General features: G+C 42.8%; 1 protein-coding gene across 1 annotated transcript in view; it reads left to right on the forward strand.

The window, feature by feature from the left end:
- Positions 1–374: 374 nt before the first annotated feature.
- The window catches only part of LOC137514739 (hepatoma-derived growth factor-related protein 2-like), a 659,630-nt gene continuing 632,813 nt past the window's right edge, over positions 375–27,191 (forward strand). Inside the window, exons 1-3 of the mRNA XM_068234235.1 lie at positions 375–636; positions 2,275–2,366; positions 25,875–25,949. Coding sequence (XP_068090336.1) covers positions 375–636; positions 2,275–2,366; positions 25,875–25,949 — 429 coding nt within the window. The remainder of the gene's footprint in view (positions 637–2,274; positions 2,367–25,874; positions 25,950–27,191) is intronic.

Genomic DNA, 27,191 nt, shown 5'->3' on the forward strand with positions numbered 1-27,191 from the left:
GTGCCGCACATCCTGGACTTGGAACCAGAGCAGGGACGAGGTCCTCTAGCACTCAAGGCTGAGACACCAAAGTGCGCCCCTCCATCCCTCCCACCCCAGCTGTCACACACTGATTGCTATTAGACTAAGAGGGTCACAGGGCCCACAACCTCCCCAACACCTTAATATCTAGTTATCTGGCGTGCAGACACTGCTATGTATCCCCTTTTCTTATTTCTTTCTGCTTCATACACAATTAGTAATGACAGCTGAATGAATTGTGCGCCCCCTCCTACACTGCGCCCTGAGGCTGGAGCCTCTCCAGCCTATGCCTCGGCCCGGTCCTGCTTGGAACCATTACTGCCGTAGACCCTGGTGAAGTGGGGAACACCAGCATGGCAGTTGAAACTGGTTCGGTGGCAAGTGCAGTAAGACCCCGGTCGCAGCCACCAGGAACATGGGCCCGTAGAACCCCTACACTCCCAGAGGTGCTGGCAAATACCGATTGGCAACCCCCTGGTTCCGCCGCACCCATAGTGCCCCCTTTCACCGCCCAGTCTGGAGTCCAGCTGGAGACAGATCTAGGATCAGCCCTAGACGCTTTTCATCTGATCTTCACTGAGGATCTCTACGACCTAGTCGTGGCAGAGACCAACCGTAAGGCCACACAATTTATCGCCGCCCATTGGAGCAGCTTCCATGCCCAGCCGTTTTGGTGGGAACTTCCGAATTTAAAATCTTTTTGGGCCTTCTCCTCAACATGGGTCTAACTAAAAAAAAAATGTATTGCAGTCCTATTGGTCTACGCACCCAATACATCACATGCCCATGTACTCTGCTGCCATGTCCAGGGCACGTTTTGAGGACATCCTGCGCTTCCTGCACTTTAATGATAATACAACCTGTCATCAAAGAGACCACCCTGACAATGACCGGCTCCACAAAATTCGGCCCCTCATAGACCACCTGTCATCAAATTTGCAGATGCTTACACCCCTGAACAGAACATCTGCATAGACAAGTTCCTTGTACATTTTACCGGGCGCTTTGGCATTAAGCAGTACATCCCAAGCAAGCGCGCCTGGTATGGGGTCAAGCTGTATAAGCCCTGTGACAGGGCCACAGGCTATACATATCGTTTTAGGGTCTATGAAGGAAAAGACTCAAAATTGGAGCCGGTCGGATGCCCTGACTACCTGGGGAGCAGTGGCAAGATTGTTTGGGACTTGGTGTCACCCTTGTTCTAGAAGGGGTACCATCTTTACGTGGACAATTACTACACAAGCGTGGCCCTTTATAAGCATTTACAGCTACTCGGAATTTGCTGCTGTGGCACTGTGCGGCCTAGTCGCCGGGGCTTCCCCCACCGGCTCACTAGTACCCGACTTGCTCGGGGGGAGAGGGCTGTCTTGTGTAATGAAAACTTGCTTGCGGTGAAATGGAAGGACAAGGACGTTTACCTTCTGTCCACTATTCACGCAGACACGACAGTCCAAATTCAACAAGCAACTGAGGTTGTTGAAAAACCCCTCGCCGTCCACGAATATAACCTTAACATGGGAGGGGTGGACTTCAACGACCAGATGTTGGCTCCCTATTTGGTTTCCCGCAGAACCAGACGCTGGTATAAGAAAGTGTCTGTGTATTTGATTCAGTTGGCAATGTACAACAGTTTTATTCTTTACAGCATGACTGAGAGAACTATAGGATCCTTCCTTAAATTTCAGGAAGAGATAGTTTCGAACTCCTGTATCCAGGAGGAGCCGTGGCCCAACCCCAAAATGTAGTTAGCCGGCTACATAAAAAACACTACCCGTATGTCTTTCCAGGTACCCCATCTCACCGGTCCCCAAGAAAACGTTGTTGTGTCTGCAGCAGGGCTGGAATAAGGCGTGACACCACTTTTTATTGTCCCTACTGTCCCGATGAGCTTGCCCTATGCATAGGGGAGTGTTTCGAGAACTACCATGAGCAGGTACGCTATTAGAGTAGGGAATGCGAGACACAGAGTAGGCACACAAAGGTCTCTCAAGGCTCGTTCACACTGGCGCGATGCGTTACGGCAAATTGCCTAGCGAAAGTCCCACTTTGCGGTCCCCACTACGCCGGAAGTGTGTGTCTTAACACAGGAAAGCAAAAAAGTTAAAAGTTCCAAATCTTATTGTTTGGTTAAAAAGGTTTAATAAAGTTTGAACGTTAATGTTAATGAATTTCTTGCATTGCTGCTTGCTTGTTTTTCTTTTTGTATGTTTTTTTTTTTCTCTCTCTCTCTTTTGCCATCCTTTACCATTCCAGGTGGACCGAGCGAACGACTGATCGACCAACCAGCTGCAGCGCTGATGGTGCATCCTGACAGAAGCATTGCACATCTGTCAGATTACATACAAGTCAGTGCATGCAGCGCTGCAGGACGAGATTTCTCCTCCGCAGTGAGATACGTTTGCCAAGGCATATGAGCTGAGGGGCGGTGTTGGAGTTCCTATGCTTTGGCAAGCACTTTGTATCAAACCTGGCAAAGGTTTTTTCATCGACATCGATCGATGTGAATGGATTAATCGTGTTTGCCAGGGCATAGGCGCAAAGTGGGTTTGGAAAATTTTGTGGGCGGTGCTCCTATGTTCTGGCAAACGCCATGCCCCCTCTCTTTTTTCACATATTTCGGCAGATATTTTTTCATCCACATTGATCAATGCGAATGCTAGAATCTTTGCCGTTCATTTTTCCTTTTATGGAAAAAAAAGTGCATCACCCGTATGCCCAATACGGCATGCAGTATTAGGAGTATAGCAGAAACTCCTAAATGCCAGGACAGACCCCACAAATGACCCCATTTTGGAAAGAAGACACCCCAAGGTATTCGCTGAGGGGCATGGTGAGTTCATAGATTTTATTTTTTGCCACAAGTTAGCAGAAATTGTTTTTTTTTTTTATCACAAAGTGTCATTTTCTGATAACTTGTGACAAAAAATACAATTTTATATGAACTCACTATGCGCCTCGTGGAATACCTTGGGGTCTTTCCAAAATGGAGTCATTTCTGGGGTGTTTTTACTGTCCTGGCATTGTTTGGTGGGGCCTAAATTGTGAGCACCCCTGTAAAGCCTAAAGGTGCTCATTGAACTTTGGACAAGTTTGCGCAGCTAGCCTGCAAAAAAGTGTCACATATGTGGTATTGCCATTCTCAGGAGTAGTAGTAAAATGTGTTTTGGGGTGTCTTTCCACACATACCCATGCTGGGTGGGAGAAATATCTCTTTAAATGACAATTTTGTGTGAAAAATTGAAAAAAATTGTCATTTACAGAGATTTCTCACACACGGAATTGGTTATGTGTGAAAATACACCCCAAAACACATTATACTACTTTTCCTGAGTACAGCGATACCATACGTGTGACATTTTTTTTGCAGCCTAGCTGTGCAAAGGGGCCTAAAGTCCAATGAGTACCTTTAGGATTTCACAGGTCAATTTTAATTATTTGGTTTCCAGACTACTCATGGTTTAGAGCCCCTAAAATGCCAAGGCAATATAGGAACCCCACAAGTGACCCCATTTTGGAAAGAAGACACCCCAAGGTATTCCGTGAGGGGTATGGTGAGTTCATAGAAGATTTTATTTTTTGTCACAAGTTAGTGGAAAATGACAGTTTGTGAGAAAAAAGTAAAAAAATCAATTTCCACTAACTTGTGTAAAAAAATAAAATCTTCTATGAGCTCATCATAACCCTCACAGAAAACCTTGGGGTGTCTTCTTTCCAAAATGGGGTCACTTGTGGGGTTCCTAAACTTCCCTGGCATTTTAGGGGCCCTAAACCGCGAGGAGTAGTCTGGAAAACAAATTAGAAAAATTGACCTGTGAAATCCTAAAGGTACTCATTGGACTTTGGGCCCCTTTGCACAGCTAGGCTGCATAAAAGTGTCACACATGTGATATCGCCGTACTCAGGAGAAGTAGTATAATGTGTTTTGGGGGGTCTTTTCACACATACCCATGCTAGGTGGGAGAAATATCTCTGTAAATGGACAGTTAAGTGTAAAAAAATGGAAAACGTTGTCATTTACAGAGATATTTCTCCCACCCAGCATGGGTATGTGTGAAAAGACACCCCAAAACACATTATACTACGTCTCCTGAGTACGACGATACCACGTGTGACACTTTTTTTGCAGCCTAGCTGTGCAAAGGGGCCCAAAGTCCAATGAGTACCTTTAGGATTTCACAGGTCAATTTTAATTATTTGGTTTCCAGACGGTGTAGGGCCCCTAAAATGCCAAAGCAGTATAGGAACCCCACAAGTGACCCCATTTTGGAAAGAAGACACCCCAAGGTATTCCGTGAGGGGTATGGTGAGTTTATAGAAGATTTTTTTTGTCACAAGTTAGTGGAAAATGACACTTTGTGAGAAAAAAACAAAAAAAATGCATTTCCACTAACTTGTGTCAAAAAATAAAATCTTCTATGAACTCTTCATACCCCTCACGGAATACCTTGGGGTGTCAAAATGGGGTCACTTGTGGGGTTCCTATACTGCCTTGGCATTTTAGGGGCCCTAAACCGTGAGTAGTCTGGAAAACAAATGAGTAAAATTGACCTGTGAAATCCTAAAGGTACTGATTAGTCTGTGGGCCCCTTTGCACAGCTAGGCTGCAAAAAAGTGTCACACGTGGTATCGCCGTACTCAGGAGAAGTAGTATAATGGGCAATTGTGTGTAAAAAAAAAATAAAAAAAATTGTCATTTACAGAGCTATTTCTCCCACCCAGCATGGGTATGTGTAAAAATACACCCCAAAACACATTATACTACTTCTCCTAAGTACGGCAATACCACATGTGTGGCACTTTTTTGCAGCCTAACTGCGCTAAGGGGTCCAAAGTCCAATGAGCACCTTTAGGCTTTACAGGGGTGCTTACAATTAGGCACCCCTCAAAATGCCAAGACAGTAAACACACCCCACAAATGACCCCATTTTGGAAAGTAGACACTTCAAGGTATTCAGAAAGGGGCATGGTGAGTCCGTGGCAGATTTCATTTTTTTTTGTCACAAGTTAGCAGAAATGGAAACTTTTTTTTTTGTCTCAGTGTCATTTTCCGCTAACTTGTGACAAAAAATAAAATCTTCTATGAACTCACCATGCCTCTCACTGAATACTTTGGGATGTCTTCTTTCCAAAATGGGGTAATTTAGGGGGCATTTATACTATCCTGGAATTCTAGCACCTCATGAAACCTGACAGGTGGTCAGAAAAGTCAGAGATGCTTCAAAATGGGAAAATTCAGTTTTTGCAGCATAGTTTGTAAACGCTATAACTTTTACCCAAACCAATAAATATACACTGAATGGGTTTTTTTTTTAATCAAAGACTTGTAGCACAATAAATTTGGACAAAAATGTATATAGAAATATTACTTTATTTGACAAATTTTATCACAAAGTTAAAAAAAAACATTTTTTTGACAAAATTCATGTCTTTTTTGATGAATATAATAAAAACTAAAAATCGCAGCAGCAATCAAATAGCACCAAAAGAAAGCTTTGTTCGTGAGAAGAAAAGGAGGTAAAATTTGTTTGGTTGGTAAGTCGTATGACCGAGCAATAAACAGTTATAACTGCAGTGGTCTGAATTGTAAAAAATGGCCTGGTCTTTAGGGGGGTTAGCACTGCAGTCCTCAAGTGGTTAAATTGTATGAAAATATCTTTTAGATCCTAATTGTAAGAACTGTTTCAAAGACTGTAATCTTTATTTGCATTGTCTTCATAACAAGATTTTTACTAAAGTAAAGTTTGTCCTCAAGGAGAGTCCACAGGTACAATGCAAATGCAATGTTGGTCTTCTTCCTGTTAGTTAATAGAGCCATTTGTAATAGCCATTTGTAATCTCTCTGTGGTAAAAATTCCTCCAGCCCGAAAAAAAACCCCAAACAATAAAACACAACTGTATAGTTGCTCTGAGGGAATATTAACTTCACAATTAATAAATTGAACCACTCAGAGGAAAAATACAGCTCAATAGACGCTTTGAGCTACAACTGCCATCTGTGTGTTAACTATCTGAGGTAAAATATAGAGTTGGGCCGAACGGTTCGCCTGCAAACGGTTCCATGCGAACTTCAGTGGTTCGCTTTTGCGTCCCGCAGGCGAACTTTTGCGGAAGTTCGGTTCGCCCCATAATGCACCATGAGGGTCAACTTTGACCCTCTACATCACAGTCAACAGGCCCAGTGTAGCCAATTAGGCTACACTAGCCCCTTGAGCCACTCCCCCCTAATAAAAGGCAGGCAGCGGCGGCCATTAGGCTCACTCGTGTGCCTGCTTTAGTGAGAGTAGGGCGAGCTGCTGCAGACTGTCTCTCATAGGGAAAGATTAGTTAGGCTTAGCTTGTTCCTGGCTGCATACCTGTTCTGTTGCATACCTGTACTGTGAACCCACCACTGCATACCTGTTCAGTGAACCCACCACTGCATACCTGTTCATCGAACCCGCCACTGCATACCTGTTCTGTTCAGTGAACCCGCCACTGCATACCTGTTCTGTTCAGTGAACCCGCCACTGCATACCTGTTCTCGCCATGGTGCGCACCAGTCCAGCACGGCCGTCACTACACAAACAGCTGTTTGCGGTGCGTTACACGGTGAGTTTGGTGTGTCAGTGTGAAACAGTACCTTAATTACACTACCTGATTGATGTATACACATGCAAGATGTTTTAAAGCACTTTAGGCCTGTCATTTAGCATTCAATGTGATTTCTGCCCTTAAAACGCTGCTTTGCGTCAAATCCAGATTTTTCCCGGGGACTTTTGGCAAGTATCCCACTCCTCCACCTGCGGGTCCAGGTGTTAGACCCCTTGAAACATCTTTTCCATAACTTTTGTGGCCCGCATAATTTTTTTTTTTTCAAAGTTCGCATCCCCATTGAAGTCTTGCGGTTCGCGAACTTTTACGCGAACCGAACCTTACGCGGAAGTTCGCGAACCCGGTTCGCGAACCTAAAATCGGAGGTTCGGCCCAACTCTAGTAAAATACAGCTTAAGCTGAAAAAAAAAAAAAAAAGATATATTCCGCTTGAAAAAAAAAAGTAACTTCAGATCGAATAAACCATTAGATCGAATACTTAATTTTTTCTCTCGATCTTTTTTTTCTCAATTAGATTTTTCGCCATATTCAATCATTTTCCCCGGATTTTCAGCCTAATCGAACATTTGTGTATGGTACCTCGGAAACAACTATGCGATTTATTTTTTCCGCTCTAACGGGATAATCGAACTCATTTATCTAATCGAAAAAAAAAATGAAAAAATTGTACCATGTATGGGCACCATGAGAGTTTCCGTACCTTCCTATCGCTGCTTTGCATAATATTGGTAATCACTCATAGGCTAATCATTGCAATGACTATTTTTATCTTTCAAGAGATCAGTAATGGATCAGTCAGTGTTGATCAGTCATGGAGTTGTTTGTAGAGTTTGCTGCCTTTAGAAAGGTTGTCTTTTTGATATGTTATCGGTCTCCTGGATGATTACTTTTTCTGCTTGAAAAATTTCTATTGTGGGAGGACCTTTATGGATGTACTTGGTTTATTGTCTCTGCAGGGCGTTTTTTATTTTTGCAAAACATCCAGACCTTTCAAAGAACACATTTGTCTCTGACATAAGGAATTGGAATTTTAAGTCGGCAGTGGCTGGCCTTATCAATTTTGTTCACAAGGGTAATTTGCAGGTTTTTTTTTAAGTTTTGCTGTGGACCATGTTCATTTGAACTCCCGTGGTGGCAATTATGATCGTTTATTGTTACAACATGAGACTATGTGCATCTATAACCTTAGGGCCACGGACCCCCTGGTCTCAATTATGTTATTTTGCTGCTTTTCTGCCGTGACTTGTGTTTTCTCTCCCCTGTCCATATGTGCCTGTTTGCTTGTTTTGGTGTCCCACTGCAGTGTTTGACTTCTGTGTCACTTTGGCTCATGTAGCACATGATCTTCACACCCCTTGGCTTTATTTTATTTCTGACTAGCATTTATATATATATATATATATATATATATATATATATATATATATATATATATATATATATTACAGTGCAATTCGATCTTCATTTAATCCTGTAGACTGATGGCGGATGTGCTCCAGCATATGCTGGGTTAATACACAATTTTATTTATGGTTTCTTTCCGCGGTGATGATGGGCATGTCTGGCTCTCTTGCCCCCGCCCTGCGCTTCCCTCAGCATGCATTGACTGTTGTCATGTCGCCAGGGGTTGGGCGCGTCGACAGGACAGAGGCTGAAACAGTATGCACTGTCCTTTTGGTATGTGCTGGGCGGCACCCCCTAGTGGGTGTGGCTGCGGCCTTCTTAACCGCTGCCCACAGTGAGACAATCTGCTTCCTTTTGGTTATGTGGTGCCATGATAACACTGGGAGTTACCCAGTGAAACGTGCCTATACCACACCCTTCCCATTCTGTGACACCACCTGCAGCCCTGGTAACAACAAATTTTGCTACCTGCTGGGATCAAGCAGCCAGCAAAATCAGTGTCTTTCAGGATGTCTACACCAGCATGATCTGGACTCCAGTGGAACGCAAGTAAATTGCATATGCAAGCCATTTATAACTTCTGCTGCTGCTACTAACTTTCCCCGAAACATTGTCTTATATATATTTTTGCTCCAAACGGTGTGCTTATTTTCAGAGCATGTCTTCTTTTTGGGGGAAACACTGGTACTTTTCTTATACAAAATGTTTATACTGCATGCAATGCTGAAACACAAGCAGCATGCACAGAGCTTGTGGTTTGCAGATATTGGTTCTCATTTTCAAGAAATTGATTCTGCTGATCACGTGGGTAATAGTCCATTTTTTTGCAGGCAGATAACTCTGTCAGGCTCCCCAGAGCTATGATAGAATAATCTGTGTGTCCTGAGAAAAGGTAAAGAGGTGAAGTGCTGCTGATGCGTATCACGACAGATCAGGAGGGGATGGCTGCAACAAAAACACAAATTGCCTGACACATATACATTACTGTAGAACTCACATTATACTGCTGCTCTCCTGTATCCAGGCTTTGTATTGAGCGTGACTTGCTGGTGTCATGTGGGCTGCTGCTAGGGCTTACATTCGTGGGATATCTTATATTTCAAGCATGCTAGGAATTCCTGCTAGGGCTTATTCTCAGGGGATGTCTTAGTCTAGGGGAAACACGGTACTATAAGCTACTGTGTCTGGCCATTTTAACTTGTTGCTCTGCAGCTCAACGAGCATGTGAGCCATTTAAACCATGTGACTTGTTGCTCTGTGGTTGGACTCTGCATGTATGTTGCTATTTGCTTATGCTTCCTTTCCCTTATGAGCTTGCTTATTAACTCTTGCTTTGCACTGACACTTGTTTATAGGCTAGAGGTCTTTTTGATCTGTTTGGTCAGTGCCTTAAAGGGACTCCGAGCAGTGCAAAAACTATGGAAAGATGCATATCATTTTAAAGCTCTCTTTCTCCTCTTTCCAATGATATATAAATCGCCGCCCTACGCCTTTTAGTTTTCATTATTTTCGCGATTGAAATTGCCGCGGCTGCGATTTCGATCGCGAAAATAGAGAAAACTAAAAGGCGTAGGGCGACGATTTAGGTGTCGTCAGAAAGAGAAGAAAGAGAGCTTTAAAATGATATCCATCTTTCCATAGTTACATTGTATTACACAGGGCGACACTTTCCCCAGTGTCAGCAGCTCCATTCAGCAGAATGCAGCTGCTGAATTTAGGAAAAAGTCGTCCTGTGTAATGCAATGTAACTATGGAAAGATGGATATCATTTTAAAGCTCTCTTTCTCCTCTTTCTGGCGACCCCTAAATCGTCGCCCTACACCTTTTAGTTTTCTCTATTTTCGCGATCGAAATCGCAGCCGCGGCAATTTCAATCGCGAAAATAATGAAAACTGAAAGGCGTAGGGCGGCGATTTATATATCATTGGAAAGAGGAGAAAAAGAGCTTTAAAATGATATGCATCTTTCCATAGTTTCTGCACTGCTCGGAGTCCCTTTAATAACCCTTATTGTGGCTGTGGCAATGGACTTTTCTTTTGGCTGCAAATATCATATTTGTGTGTGCAAAGTACATATATTTGTTTATGTAGGTGGTGGTTCAGACTGGATATACCGGTAATTTTTTTTTGTTTTTGTTTTTGAATGTCTCATTAAAATGTCTTTTTCTTCATTTGTAATCGGTATCATACGCACTTTTTTTTATGCCCTCACCTCCCCATTTCTCCCGTCTCTGTTTTCACTCAGGATTATTGTTGTGCGGTCACAATTTTGGCCATTCAATTTAGAATAGGTATTTTATAACAAGATTGAGTGGCTCTTTCCCTGAGTGTTTTAAATCCTAAAAGCCATTTTTGCGCATTGATAGGATCTTAAGAAATGGTAGAAATCTCTAAGGAAGAGATGTTCCAAAAATGTATGGCAAGGGGGTATCTGGCAGAACTCTTACATTCTGAGATGAAAGTCAGAACCACAGAGCAGTTCCAGACACAGGAATCTGTTCCCTTTTTTGTGCCACCCATTTTAAGCCAGAATTTAGGCTTGTATTAGGAGACACTAGCACATATTACAAGACACATACCGTAAAATTGAGAAATGTGCAAGCCCCATTTTTTCTGCCTTTTTTTCGGAGAAACCCCATGATTGGGACAAGACCTGGGATACTATGTGCCCTCTTAATGAGAATGTAGAGAGTTTGAAATCTGGAAAAGCTGTGGTGATCCACATTTCAAGGAAATTTTCAGAATATGAATCCATTTTATTTGGCCAATTAAGTTTGCACTTAGGAATTTAACTTGGCAGTTGCTTTACGAACACAAACAAAAACAATACGAGGGCAGATAGTGTAGATATTACAAGTCAAGGACAGTATGTAAGTTATAGAGGTAGTGTAACACTCCTGTTAGCAGCTCCAGCGGCAGAACGAGCAGCGTTAGCTGCACAGTACGGCGGCAAAATTCCTCTTCAGCCTCCTGCAGCAGCATACCTGCGGTTGTCTGTGCGCATCCATCCTGTGCTCGTAGGCGGGCATGCGCAGCTCAATCAATCAACTACATTACGACTGCTCCACACCCATGAGCGTGGCCGCGTTGGCAGCCCCAGGACCGCCTAATGCCAATTGGCGTCAGTTCCTGGAGCGCCGTTTTGCCAGCGGTCGTGTGCGCACACATCGCCCGGCATGCTTTGCGGCCCACCTCCATCATCAGCCCGCCGGCCAATTAGCAGCGCCGGCGGGCTGTTGGGATACGATCCAGCCTATGGAAAGCATATACTAAAGGTTGTTTAGTAAACCACCTGTATTATACTGGCTGCCTCCTCCTCTGGTGGTTAGATATGTCAGGATCCGCACCATCTAAAATAAGTAATTTATTTGAACATTTAAAATCCAAAACAGGCAAAAATGAGCGTGAGCCAGGTCACCATGACGCACGGCGCTTCACAATCTAGCTCTTTTCCACACTCACTGTGCCAGAACTATCTGAGGAAAGAGCTAGATTCTGAAACGCCGTGCGTCATGGTGACCCGGCTCACTCTCATTTTTGCCTGTTTTGGATTTTAAATGTTCAAATAAATTACTTATTTTAGACGGTGTGGATCCTGACATCATATCTGATTAAGTACCCTGTGCACTCCAGGGTTGATCGCTGCACGTCAAGCTCCACTGGTGCTGTCACAATTGAAGACTATGTCCTCCTCTGGTGGTCACAGCTTTCTCGGATCGACCACCAGAGAGGACGGCAGCCCTGATAGTGAGTTACACTACACTGATCCTGCTCCCCCCGATCGCCGCTGATCACCTCTCACTATCCCCTCACTGGCCCTGACAGGCGTCTGATGAGGTCTGATAGATATCTGCTCACCTGTCCTCAGCTCTGATTGAGGTCTGAGTGAGATCTGAGTGACATCTTATCTGTACACTGTTAATTGACATCTATTGCCTGTCACCAGCTCTGATTGGCCTTTGATCATCTCTGATTGCCCTGTGATTGATCTCTGTTTACATCGTTTGGCATCTGACAGCTGCACTGTGATTGACATCTGGTCTGTCCCTATCCTAGTGATCTAAAAACAGGCCAGTGAGTTAGCTAGGCCCCTTTGTTAGGTAGTTAGCGTCAGTTAGTGCCCAGCCCACTACACCGCAGTCACTCATTAGTCGCTTATAAGTGTCATCACTGTCGCTAATCAGTATTACCACTATATAGTATCTTTAAGTGATCAGTACTGATCGCAGTCAGATCTATATAAGTACGTTAGGTCACCTTAGAGTAGGCTACACTAAAAACGCAGTGTTTGCCTGATCAGGACTGATCATTTGGCTGCACTTGCGTTCAGCCCGCCCCACCGCAGTGACAGAAATTGTTTTTTTCTGATCACTGCAAAACACAATGGCTGCGGCGCTCTAAAGATCCGTTTAATTTTTTTTTTTTTTTATCAAAACTGAGCAACCGCAACTTTTTACTTCACAAGCTCTCCTTTTTGCTAGGTAGGTGTGCTCTTTCCTGGTTAGTCTCAGAGGAATACCCCCAAATTTAGCAGCCCAAAATGGCAAGAAAAGAGGTGTTCCCTGAAAGAGGCATACAGGATTCTGGCCGAGTCGGGTGAGAGTTATTGGGACTTCTCATCCAACGAATCATCTGGCTCAGAATACGAACCTGTAGATAGCAGTGGCTCTCTGACTGATAGCGACGATGATGAGATTGGGTTCCCTACTAGCGCCAGGCGTACCCGACCCCATGTCAGTGGACTGCAGGTGGCGCAGGATCAACCTCAAGGGCAACAAAGTGGTGTTAGCGCTGATCCAGGTTTTCATGGTAAGGCATGCAGCGCAGCACATCCTGGACTTGGAACCAGTACTGCCATGGACCCTGGGGAAGTGGCGAGCACCAACATGGCAGTTAAAACTGGTTCGGTGGCACGTGCAGTAAGATCCTGGTCGCAGCCACTAGCAAGACAGGCCCGTAGTACCCCTAGCCTACCAGAGGTGCTGGCAAATCCCGATTGGCAACTCCCTGGTCCCGCCACACCCATAGTGCCCCCTTTCACCACCCAGTCTGGAGTCCAGTTGGAGACAGATCTAGGATCAGCCCTAGACACTTTTCATCTGATCTTCACCGAGGATCTCTACGACTTAGTCGTGGCATAGATCAACTGTGACGCCACACAATTTATTACCACCAATACGAACAGTTCCCATGCCCAGCCTTTTCGGTGGAAACAGGTCACCGTTTCCGATTTTAAAATCTTTTTGGGCCTTCTCCCCAACATGCATTTAACTAAAAAAAATGTATTGCGGTCTTTTTGGTCTACGCACCCAATACATCACATGCCGATGTACTCTGCTGCCATGTCCAGGGCACGTTTTGAGTCTCTTCCTGCACTTCAACGACGACACAACCTGTCATCCAAGAGGCCACCCTGACTATGACCGGCTCCACAAAATTTGGCCCCTCATAGACCACCTGTCATCCAAATTTGCAGATGCTTACACCCCTGAACATTTTACCGGGCGCCTTGGCATTAAGCAGTACATCCCAAGCAAGCGCGCCTGGTATGGGATCAAGCTGTATAAGCTTTGTGACAGGGCTACAGGCTATACATATCGTTTTAGGGTCTATGAGGGAAAAGACTCAAAATTGGAGCCGGTCGGATGCCCTGACTACCTGGGGAGCAGTGGCAAGATGGTGTGGGACTTGGTGTCACCCTTGTTCCAGAAGGGGTACCATCTTTACGTGGACAATTACTACACAAGCGTGGCCCGCTATCTGCCTTTACAGCTACTCGAAATTCACTGCTGTGGCACCGTGCGGCCAAGTTGCCGGGGCTTCCCCCAATGGCTCACTAGTCCCCGACTTGCACGGGGGAGAGGGCTGCCTTCTGTAATGAAAACCTGCTTGCGATCAAATTGAAGGACAAAAGGGATGTTTACCTTCTATCCATCATTCACGCAGACACGACAGTCCAAATTCAACGAGCAACTGAGGTTGTTGAAAAACCCCTCGCCGCCCACGAGTATAACCTTAATATGGGAGGGGTGGACTTGAACGACCAGATGTTGGCTCCCTATTTGGTTTCCCGCAGAACCAGATGCTGGTATAAGAAAGTGTCTGTTTATTTGATTCAGTTAGCAGTATACAACAATTTTGTTCTCTACAGTAAGGCTGGGAGAACTAAAGGATCCTTCCTTCAATTTCAGGAAGAAATCGTTACGGAACTCCTGTATCCAGGAGGAGCCGTGGCCCAACCCCAAAATGTAGTTGGCGATCTACATGAAAGACACTACCCGTATGTCTTTCCACGTACCCCATCTTACTGTTCCCCAAGAAAACGTTGTCTGCAGCAGTGCTGGAATGAGGCGTGACACCACTTTTTATTGTCCCTACTGTCCTGACCAGCCTGCCCTATGCATATGGGAGTGTTTTGAGAGGTACCACGAGCAGGTGCACTTTTAGAGTAGGGAATGCGAGACACAGTACTAGGCACACAATGGTCTCTCAAGGCTCTTTCACACTGGTGCGATGCGTTTCCTGCAAATTGCCTAGTGAAAGTCCCACTTTGCGGTCCCCACTACGCCGGAAGTGTGTGACTTAAAGGGACTCCGAGCAGTGCAGAAACTATGGAAAGATGCATATCATTTTAAAGCTCTCTTTCTCCTCTTTCCAATAATATATAAACCACCACCCTACGTCTTTTAGTTTTCGCTATTTTCGCGATTGAAATTTCCGCGGCCGCGATTTCGATCGCGAAAATAGAGAAAACTAAAAGGTGTAGGGCAACGATTTAGGTGTCATCAGAAAGAGGAGAAAGAGAGCTTTAAAATGATATCCATCAAGCCATAGTTATATTGTATTACACAGGACGACACTTTCCCCAGTGTCAGCAGCTCCATTCTGCTGAATGCAGCTGCTGACTTTGACAAAAAGTCGCCCTGTGTAATACAATATAACTATGGAAAGATGGATATCATTTTAAAGCTCTCTTTCTCCTCTTTCTGGCGATACCTAAATCGTTGCCCTACGCCTTTTAGTTTTCTCTATTTTCGCAATCGAAATCGCGGCCGCTGCAATTTCAATCGCGAAAATAGCGAAAACTAAATGGCGTAGGGTGGCGGTTTATATATCATTGGAAAGAGGAGAAAGAGAGCTTTAAAATGATGTGCATCTTTCCATAGTTTCTGCACTGCTCGGAGTCCCTTTAATGCTAGTGCATACCTACGCTACTGCACGGCTCCTGTGGCGATTTGCGACCGGCCGGATGGCAACGCAAAGATTACTTGGCCGAATGCCAGACAGGGAATACAATGCACTAACGCAGTATTCCCTGAAGGTCTGTTTTTGCAGATGCGGTGTGGCGGGCCCGACCCACCGGATACGCCAATATGCAGTGTGAAAACAGACATCAGCTTTCGAGAGACCTCTCCTTTCACTTGGGACTTAGTGTACTTTGCCACATCTCTGTGCAATTTGCGCTTTGCACACTGTCCCATGGGGAAGTTTGTCCTTGGAAGGTAAGTAAAAAAACAAAACTAAAAAAACAGGTAAGCAAAAAAGTTTGTTTGGTTAAAAAGGTTCAATAAAGTTTATCAAAGTTAATGTTAATGAATTTTTTGCATTGTTGCTTTCTTGTTTTTGTTCTCTCTCTCTCTCTCTCTCTCTCTCTCTCTCTCTCTCTCTCTCTCTCTCTCTCTCTCTCTCTCTCTCTCTCTCTCTCTCTCTCTCTCTCTCTCTCTCTCTCTCTCTCTCTCTCTCTCTCTCTCTCCATCCTTTACCCTTCCAGATGGACCGAGCGAACGACTGATCGACCAACCAGTTGCATCACTGATGGTGCTTCCTGACAGAAGCATTGCGCTTCTTTTAGGTTACACACAAGTCAGTGCATGCAGTGCTGCAGGACGAGATTTTTCCTTTGCAGTAAGTATATGCCTAGGCATATGAGCTGAGGGGCAGTGTTGGAGTTCATATGCTTTGGCAAGCACTTTGTATCAAAATTGGCAACGTTTTTTTCATCCACATCGATCGGTGTGCATGGCTTAATCGGGTTTGCCAGGGCATAGGAGCAGAGTGGGTTTGGAACATTCTGTGGGCGGTGCTCCTATGCACTGGCAAACGCCATGCCCCTTTTTTTTCACATATTTCGGCAGATATTTTTTCATCCACATTGATCAATGCGGATGCGAGAATCTTTGCCGTTCATTTTTCCTTTTATTGAAAAAAAAAAAAAGTGCATCTGCCCAATATAAGGGGTATAGCAGAAACTCCTAATACATGTAATGATTGCGGAGACGCTAAAATGCCAGGACAGACCGCACAAATTACCCCATTTTGGAAAGAAGACACCGCAAGGTATTTGCTGAGGGGCATGGTGAGTCCATAGATTTTATTTTTTGTCACAAGTTAGCAGAAATTGATTTTTTTTTTTCTCACAAAGTGTAATTTTCCGCTAACTTGTGACAAAAAATAGAATTTTGTATGAACTCACTATGCTCCTCGTGGAATACCTTGGGGTCTCTTCTTTCCAAATGGGGTAATTTCTGTGGTGTTGTTACTGTCCTGGCATAAATTGTGCGCACCCCTGTAAAGCCCTAAAGGTGCTCATTGGACTTTGACCAACTTTGCGCAGTTAGCGTGCAAAAAAAGTGTCACATGTGGTATTGCCGTTCTCAGGAGTAGTAGTATAACGTGTTTTGGGGTGTCTTTCCACACATACCCATGCTGGGTGGGAGAAATATCTCTGTAAATGGCAATTTTGTGTAAAAAAAAATCGAAAAAATTGTCATTTACAGAGATATTTCTCACATGTGTGAAAATACACCCCAAAACACATTATAGTACTTTTCCTGAGTACGCCGATACCACACGTGTGACACTTTTTTGCAGCCTAGCTGTGCAAAGGGGCCCAAAGTCCAATGAGTACCTTTTAGGATTTGACAGGTAATTTTTACTCATTTGCTTTTCAGACCTCTACTCACAGTTTAGGGCCCCTAAAATGCCAGGGCAGTGTAGGAACCCCACAAGTGACCCCATTGTGGAAAGAAGACACTCAAGGGTATTCCATGAGGGGCATGGTGAGTTCATAGATTTTATTTTTTGTCAGACGTTAGTGGAAAATGATTACTACAAGAAAATGTATGCGTGCTCAGTGGAAAATGACACTTGATGAGAAAAATCTAAAAAAATCAATTTCCACTAACTTGTGACAAAAAAATGTAATCTTCTATGAGCTCATCATACCCCTCACGGAATACCTTGGGGTGTCTTCTTTCCAAAATGGGGTCACTTGTAGGGTTCCTATACTTCCCTGGCATTTTAGGGGCCCTAAACCGTGAGGAGTAGTCTGGAAAACCAATTAGTAAAATTGACCTGTGAAATCCAAAAGGTACTCATTGGACTGTGAGCCCCTTTGCACAGCTAGGCTGCAAAAAAGTGTCACGCGTGGTATCGCCGTACTCAGGAGAAGTAGTATAATGTGTTTTGGGGTGTATTTTCACACATAACCAATGCTGTGTGTGAGAAATATCTCTGTAAATGACAATTTTTTTTTTATTTTTTTTTTACACAAAATTGCTATTTACAGAGCTATTTCTCCCACCCAGCATGGGTATGTGTGGAAAGACACCCTTAAAACACGTTATACTACTACTCCTGAGAACGGCAATACCACATATGTGACACTTTTTTGCAGGCTAGCTGCGCAAAGTTGGCCAAAGTCCAATGAGCACCTTTAGGGCTTTATAATAATATATAATATAATGTGTTTTGGGGTGTCTTTTTTACACATACCCATGCTGGGTGGGAGAAATATCTCTGTAAATGGACAATTTAGTGTAAAAAAAAATGGAAAATTAGGTAACCTAATTAGGTTGAGTTTTGCATGTAAGCACTTCCCCGCCTGTTATAGCATTACTTGCCTTGGGAAGTTGCTGGGTGCTGTATTATCTTGTGGATACCAGTTGTGACCTTTGCTTGTTCCTGGAATATGATTTGGATTGCTGCATTGGACCGACTCGGAATTGCCTTGACCTTGGCTTGCCTTATCTCTTTGTGCCTTGCTTCTCGGATCTCTGTGTATGACCTTTGGACTGTTTACTGGATGTTCTATTGCCGCCTGAATTGGTCTTCGTCTTCTCTGATCTGCCGTGGATGACCCTGGACTGTGTTTGACATTGCATAAACTTCCTGCTGCGATACATAGAACTATCTTGAACACTTACAGATTTGGTGGTTGTTCAGTTCTGGTGGTATAATTGCCCTCTTCCCCTCAGTTCCTATACTTTGTGCACACAAGGCCTGGGTGTAACCGAAGTCGGGTAGGTGCTACTCGGTCACCTTCTGTTCAAGCGGGGATTCGCCACATAAGGTGAAGAATGCGGTGGAGATTGGGGCATAGGAGCTGATTGAAGGGGAGAATACTACCAGTCCTCACATGGCCACCAGATCCTGACAGGAAGTAAACGGGATGACAAGCGTTTATTTTCAGTTCTTTGCTTTAATGCTTCCAAGTCCTAGCATTTCTAGCGTGGTTTTGCATTAAGCATGGCTACCAAGGTAGAAAGCAGTTCCTGTGCTTGGAAATTTTAATTGCAACTGACTGGTATCTCACTGCCTGAAGTGACTGGCATCTCACACCCCAAAGGCATAAGCTGGAAGACAGAGTGAGCAGGGTGAGAGGAGTCGGAGGAAATCTTGGTCACTCTTTCTGCACCTACTAGCGTAAAGATCCTGCAGGGAAGGTAAACTATAGCCAATACTTTTTTTCTGCTGTTCGTATGATCAGCGGAATGATTTTCCTGGAACTGAGCAAGAGCTGAACCAGTGTTATGATCACTTCTGCAGCATGTACTGCTGGCTACAGTTGTACTGTAGCCAAGCAGTTTTTGACTTCTTTACATGTTTTTGCTCGCATAGTTTTGCTTGCAAACACACTTAGTGTTGATTCCTACTGCAATCTCTCTGCAGTCCATGGCAATTTGGGATGTTCTTGTAAAAGCAAACATTGTCTGTTGCAGTGAGGCTGCAATTCCTTTCTTGCAGGCTGCATAGCTTTGTCTGCCCTTTCCTGCTGTCAGCCTGTGATTGATTATCATTCACCTGTGTGGGAATCTGCATGTCTGCTCCCATTGGATGACCTCAGTATAAAGGACTGCTTCCTGCAGTGCTCCATGGGCTATCATAGTCTCAGCAGCACCAGCCTGTCTTGCTGTCACTTTGGCCCCAGATCGTGTTCCTAGTTCTAGTGTTAATTCTTGTGGACTGCACTGATCTCCTGCGTAGGAGTCTGTGAGTCCTTCCAGTCCTGCTCCTGTTTATCTGTATTTGTTACTTTGCTTGTTTTGCATCATATATTGGTTCATCACCGATGTATACGCATACTAGCACGTTTGTTATTTTCCTTGTATTCGTGTTACGTTAATACATCAGTGTCACTGATGTATACGTACACGAACTGTTTATATCCTGTGTTCAGTCAGTCAGCTTCCAGCACGTTTCGGTAGGTTGCGCGTATCGTGATCACCCGTGCTTAGTTAGCTCAGTAATGTTCCTGTTACCTTGTGTGGATTGCGCTCACTTCTGCGCAGAAGTAGCGAATCCCTCCTAGTCTTGTTAAAGTTACCTTGCGTGGATTGCGCACACTTCTGCGTAGAAGTAGCGAATCCTTCCTAGTCCTTTTCCTTGTATTGCTCCAGTTCCTAGTTAGTGTTCCTTGCTTATGTTATATATCGGTTCATCGCCGATATATACATATGTTAGTCAGTCGTGTGCAGTTTCATTGATAGCTGTAATTATAATACGCTAGGAATATCGTATCCATTGTATCTTAAGTATTGTTTGAGGTTGCTAGGCTCTACGCCTGCTCTGTGCACACCATCTCCTACGGGAGTCAGTCCTCTCCTCCACTACACTGGGGATATCCTGGTTCCTTGTGCTTGCGTGTGTGTGTCTCCTTCATGTCGGTTATGTTATGTGCTGACTGTGGAGAATATACCACCGAGCGTAACAGCCAGACAGTCATAGAAGATGTCATGATGTATTCGATGATCACAGTGTAGAACTGCACCATTAACTTTTGTGGTAGAACAGATTTTTTTAGCTGTTGTAGGTGGTATATTCTCTGTTGCGCTTTCTTGATATTTGGATGAGCGCCTGTGTCGACTGGCATCCCCATTAAAATATATACGACAACGCTAGAGCGCACTTTTTAGTGGCTAGGCGTGATACAGTCCTTTTGAATATGTCCATTTGATAGCCATCCCCTCACTTGTTTTGGTGGTGGTGATGTGTATAGCCCGTTTTATATTGTTTAAATTGACCAATAAAAGTTATATTTTAGGTACTATAGTACTATTTAGGAAAGGCATGTTTTAGAGTCTGTTGACAGTCCCAGTGCTTGCGGGTCTCAGGAATATGCACCATCAGGGGGGGTCTAAGGGTTAGGCACTATCAGGGGGGAGGGGGTCTAAGGGTTAGGCACCACCGGGGGGGGGGGGTCTTAGTGTCAGGCACCACCAGGGGAGTCTGAGGGTTAGGCACAACCAGAGGGGTCTTAGGGTTAGGCACCTCGAGGGGGAGGGTTCTGTGTGATAGTAGGGGAGCTGTTAGGTTAAAGTTAAGTTCAACATTATCGGAAAATGGTCCGATAATGTAATATCGCTATTAAATCATTATTTACCGTTTCTTGTTATCGATTTTGTTATTCAACGTTGCGCTTAAATTATTTACCAATATTGCTAGTAATATCGTTATTTAACGTTGTGCCTAAATTAGCTTACAACTTTTTTTCAAATGTATGTGTTGCTACTGCACCAGGAGAAAATCTGTCTCACTAATTACCTATATGCAGACTCATCCCCATGGTTGAGACCAACTACTGTTATGTCACCTGCAAACTTCAGAAACTTTACAGAAGGATCTGTGGAGATTTAGTCCTTGTTTGCAGTGAATAAAGTAGCTGGGAGAGCACACAGCCCGGGGGTGCTCCGATGCCGACTGTAAAAGAGCCAGAGGTGTGTTTTAAGAGTATAACCTGTTTCCTGTTGTTCGAGAAATTGGTTATCCATTTGCAGATGGATTCAGGTATGTGTAGTTAGGAGAGCTTGCGATGTAGCAGTGATGGTATGGTATGGTATTGAATGCAGAGCTGAAATACACAAATAATATTCTGGAATAGATTCCTGAGGATAAATAATGCACACACGTTTACAGGATTGTCTTTGGACCTATATAGACCTATAGGCAAATTGCAGAGATTCCAGCAGGGAATGTGTGATGAATTTCAGATAAGTCATTATCAGTAAAACAGGTAGGGACCATTGACAGAATTTCAAACATTTTGCAGACAGAGTCTGGACTGGCTGCCTTCTTAACCACCTCACCTCCAAGGTTTTTTCCCCTTAAACACCAGAGCAATAGCGCTTCTTCCATTCATTCGCCTATAACTGTATTACTACTTATCACAACAAAACAATTTAAATGGACATTTTGTTCTGTATACAATGAACAGAGGCGCCAAAAGTATAAGATTAGATTAAATGAGCTTAAAAACCAACTTAAATGGCAAAATTGAAGGAGGAAGTGGTGGTCTTACCTCCCTCAAGCAGACACGACAACGACTGTGATTCAGACAGTCAAACACATTTATTAGGAACTCCAAAAAGAAATGCAACGCGTTTCGCAGGTTCAACCCAGCTTCATCAGGCAATATAGGGAGGAGTATCAAACTGAAAATGCCAGAGACCAAAGTATGAATACACTCGTACAATCACAAATGTGTTATTATATAATATTCAAAAATAGTGATTTCAATATAATAAACTGAGTTCAAATGCAAAACTATGGATTAAATATATAAGGTAAGCCCATGATTTAATTAATTTCAGAATAAATGTATCTTGGAAAAACACATATACATAGCCCAACATGGTAATGCATATGGTTCCCTCAATTAACTCAATAAATTGAGTTCAAATGCAAAACTATGGATTTTGTATATTCAGTATGTCACTAATAACACAATTCTCAGAATAAATGTATCTCGGAACAACCCAGAGCCAAACATGGCAATGCAGAGAAATTGCAGCAAATGAGTGATTGTTTTAACTGACCTAATACAACATCCATGTGCTGCATATGGATTGAAGTAGTGGGTGATTAATAGTGAATAATAGTGTATTCAGTATCAGGTATTTGTCCTGGATAAGGAGGGACTAAACTAAAGGTAATAAAGGTTTTGCTGGTATCACTCTAAGGATGTGTAAAGCATAATTATACAAACTAGGAGTCAAGATTCCAAAAGATGTAGCAAAGTGACTTACCAATCTGCACAAGGATTCAAATTAAGCGCCTCTGTAATGAAAGAGCAAGCCATAGCAGCTGAAATAGGTGTTGGGTGAGTATGGGCCAATCAGGGACTGCCATGTGGACAGTGTGGACAGGCCAGTGATGTAACTAGTGATGTAATGCTGGGCGGGGAAGGGAAAAGAAAGAAAAAAAAAATCTTACAATGGGTTACATAGAATTACAACTATTCCAGAATGACCATCCGTTTAAAGATAACATTATACTCTATAAACGATATATTGATGACCTGTTTTTCATTTGGAAGGGCGACACCACACTTATCCCCTCCTTCATCACTTTCCTCAACAGCAATAAAGCCGGCCTCCATTTCACTTCCCAACATCACCCCACCTCCATCGATTTTCTCGACTTAACCATCTTTATAGAACATGACAAAATCAAAACAAAAACCTTTTTTAAAACCGTAGATGCCAATAATTTCATACATTTTAACAGCTTTCACCATCGCCCCTGGACCCAGAATACTCCCTACAATCAGTTTCAACGTATCTTCAGGAATTGCACCGACCCACACGATTACAATATACAATCCGACATCCTAACTAAGAAATTTTCAGATAGAAAATATCCTAAAAAACTTATTTGCGATGCCAGACACAAAGCCAAAATACCGCCCCCCACCACCCAGAACATACCCAGCACCGATGTCCCCAATAACCCCCCACCTAGATTTATAACCAGATATTGCAAAGAACATCAAGGCATAAAATCTATATTACAAAAACGCTGGGAAATTCTCCTCCAGGATCCATACCTTAAACCAATATTACCCACACGTCCCCTCATCACATATAGACGAGCCCCAAACCTTCGTAACCTTTTAGCTCCCAGCAAACTACGTTGCAATAAAACTAACCATACACCTGTTTCCAATCCACCGATGCCAGGCTCATGGTCCTGCAGCCAGACCCGTTGCGCAGCATGTACATTTGTACTGAACACCTCCACTTTCATGTCCAATACCACTGGTATCCAATATAGTATAAAAAGACGCATATCTTGCCAATCCAAATTCATCATTTATCTGATCTCTTGTGCCTGCCGTCTCCAGTACGTAGGCAGAACCACACAGGAGGCACGTAGCAGAATAGGCCAACACAAAAGAAATATTCTTAACAAATTCCCCCTGCACAGTGTTTCACGTCACTTCCACCAGATTCACCACGGGGACCCCAGCACCTTCACCATCACCCTAATAGATGAAATTAATGCAACAGAACCAGCGGCCTATGACAAACTGAAAAAATTGGAGATGTACTGGATCCAAACCCTCAGGACGCTAGTTCCTGAGGGTCTCAACGAAGTTTTAGAAAAAATCTATTAATTATTACTATCCACATTCCGTTAAGACTTTTTAACTAGTCCTCTCTCTTAATTCTTTCTATATTTTATATTTACATTTTTATAATTTTTATATGTTTTATGATATGCACTGTATATAATTTGTTCATATAATTGGCTTTATACTAAATCGTCAGTCCAAACAGCTGTTGACAGTCAACAACTCCCTTATTTCCCAAACCCCCCCCTCTCCTCCCCCTTCTTGTTCCCCCCCCCCTTCCCCCCTAAAATCCCCTTCCTTTTTCCCACCCCCCTCCCATTTTTATCTTCTTTTTAGGTATTCTTTCCTAATTTAAGTAACTATTCATTTTTATATATGTATCAATTAATTTTATATCTTTTTATTTTTTATCTTATATATAATTTTTATTGGATATTTATTGGATGATCTATGCAAATGTTGTTGTTGTTGTGTCCATTTCTACATTAGGCAATGAAGCCCCGACCTTAGTATTATATTACCAGATCTAGTCATGCTTACCACTGAGGTTACCATTCCTCAGTTAAGAATTTTTCAAACACAATTCCCTTTTTTTTTTTTTTTTTTTTCCTTTCTTTTCCCTTCCCCGCCCAGCATTACATCACTAGTTACATCACTGGCCTGTCCACACTGTCCACATGGCAGTCCCTGATTGGCCCATACTCACCCAACACCTATTTCAGCTGCTATGGCTTGCTCTTTCATTACAGAGGCGCTTAATTTGAATCCTTGTGCAGATTGGTAAGTCACTTTGCTACATCTTTTGGAATCTTGACTCCTAGTTTGTAGAATTATGCTTTACACATCCTTAGAGTGATACCAGCAAAACCTTTATTACCTTTAGTTTAGTCACTCCTTATCCAGGACAAATACCTGATACTGAATACACTATTATTCACTATTAATCACCCACTACTTCAATCCATATGCAGCACATGAATGTTGTATTAGGTCAGTTAAAACAATCACTCATTTGCTGCAATTTCTCTGCATTGCCATGTTTGGCTATGGGTTGTTCCGAGATACATTTATTCTGAGAATTGTGTTATTAGTGACATACTGAATATACAAAATCCATAGTTTTGCATTTGAACTCAATTTATTGCGTTAATTGAGGGAACCATATGCATTACCATGTTGGGCTATGTATATGTGTTTTTCCAAGATACATTTATTCTGAAATTAATTAAATCATGGGCTTACCTTATATATTTAATCCATAGTTTTGCATTTGAACTCAGTTTATTATATTGAAATCACTATTTTTGAATATTATATAATAACACATTTGTGATTGTACGAGTGTATTCATACTTTGGTCTCTGGCATTTTCAGTTTGATACTCCTCCCTATATTGCCTGATGAAGCGGGGTTGAACCTGCGAAACGCGTTGCATTTCTTTTTGGAGTTCCTAATAAATGTGTTTGACTGTCTGAATCGCAGTCGTTGTCGTGTCTGCTTGAGGGAGGTAAGACCACCACTTCCTCCTTCAATTTTGCCATTTAAGTTGGTTTTTAAGCTCATTTAATCTAATCTTATACTTTTGGCGCCTCTGTTCATTGTATACAATTTTGAGTCCACCCTTGGTGGAGGGTTGCTACCCTTTCTTCCTGTCTACAGAGAGCGACTTCTTAATCCTGAGTGGGGTCAGGACAATCTCCCCACCTGCCTTTACAGTGGTTGCCTGCTGGTGACCCTGACTTGTGAGTATTTAGCAATACAAACTTATTGCCACCTTGTCCAGTACGAATTACACTATTGGGGCTCTTGGTGTTCCCTGTTTTTATTTTGTTCTGTGTTTGGATAGCCTGATCACACAGAAGTGATTTTTTTTTCAGCAACTATATGTGGAAAAACCTATAGTTTTTCATGACTGCAATTATTACTAGATGATTCCCAGTGGTGTTAATGCAGAGATTTTATCTGACTGTCATTGGCTTATTTTTTTGCCTCCCTCTGGATCAACTGGTATATGTGAGGGTGTAGGAAAGGTTTTTTTTTTTGTATCATTTTTTTTTATTTTTATTTTTAACCATACTATGTAAGAACTAGCAATTTGTTATGTGGAAAAATGAAAGCTGTCATTTTTCTATTATGACAGGCTCATTTATTTTAACATTTGTATTTATGTTCTAATTGTCTAATGGTGCTCTTAATTACAAAACTAATTTGTGTGCTTGTCTGTACAGGATTTTACTCCAGAGAAGAAAAATAAACCCAGAACACAGCTGAACACTGTGGCATCAAGGCAAATAAAAGACAAGGTGAAGTGTTTTGTGTGTGTGTATTTCAAAATAATAATTTATAATGTATGTATTTTATAAGAACCGTCCCCACTCGGCCTTTGGGTCCTTAGGTGGTCGCTGCTCCAAAAAAACGATTTATCGGTCGACTATAATCGGCCTAATCTCCCCTACTGACGAGGGGTTTTAACTTTCTGGGTACAGGTAAGGATGTTCAGTATAATATTCTATATGGCAGTATCCAATTATTACAAAATAGGCTGTCCTACCTTATAGGTGTCCCTTTAGGAAATAGAGACAATCAGAAGTAAAAAGGAATAATTTTAATGGTGCACTAGATGACAACGCGTTTCACGGTCACAGCCGCTTCATCAGGTCAATAGCAGTGCCTTAAAATACAAATTGGCAGCTCTCAGAAACCGAACAATAGATATGGTATATACATGAAATCATATCAAAGTAGAAACAGGCATAAACATATTAGATACAATTGCAATCAACATTATCTATAAGTCGACTGTATAGCCATCTCTTATATGCTAAAAAAGCTAACAATCTCCTCCCCCACTTGTGTGGAAGGAAGTATAGATCTGTAAAAATAATATTAAACAAGGACACTAAGAATAAATATAAAAATAATTATAAAATAATTGAAGACTATATACATACATACATATGTGTGTGTGTGTGTGCACACAGATCCTCTCTGTAAAAGTTATGACAAAGTAGCTATAAAATATATATACACATGCACACATATGTATGTTAAAACAACTGATTACCATAGACATATAAAAATTACACAGAAATATGCACATATGTACTGCCTATTGAGATTACATGGAAGAATTATTATTAGGATACCATATGTGTACCTATGTTAGGGAAAACCATAGAATTTCTATTGGCGGGGAAAGAAGCCTTTTTAATCAAGTGAGCTTCCTGGGTTTGTAGGGGGGATACTGTGTGCTATAGGTTTATAAAAGGATATAGTGTCTTCCTGCTTGAGGCAGAGCTTATGGCTATAGCTCTGCCTCTTGGCGCATCAATCCCTGCTGATCGCCGCCTCTCCCCGCCCCTCTGTCTTCCTTCACGGAGAGGGGCGGGGAGAAGCGGAGATCCGCCAGGAGATTGCCGCACATGGAGGCAGAGCTGCATTTCATAGCTCTGCCTCCATGAGCAGCAAAATCCAAGACCAAGAAAGTCGTGGATTTTGCAGAGGGGATTTGGAGGGTATAAAGCCCTCGTTTTGCCGCGGGATGG

The sequence above is a fragment of the Hyperolius riggenbachi genome, chromosome 1 (genome assembly GCF_040937935.1).
Source record: "Hyperolius riggenbachi isolate aHypRig1 chromosome 1, aHypRig1.pri, whole genome shotgun sequence".
Classification (NCBI taxonomy): domain Eukaryota; kingdom Metazoa; phylum Chordata; class Amphibia; order Anura; family Hyperoliidae; genus Hyperolius; species Hyperolius riggenbachi.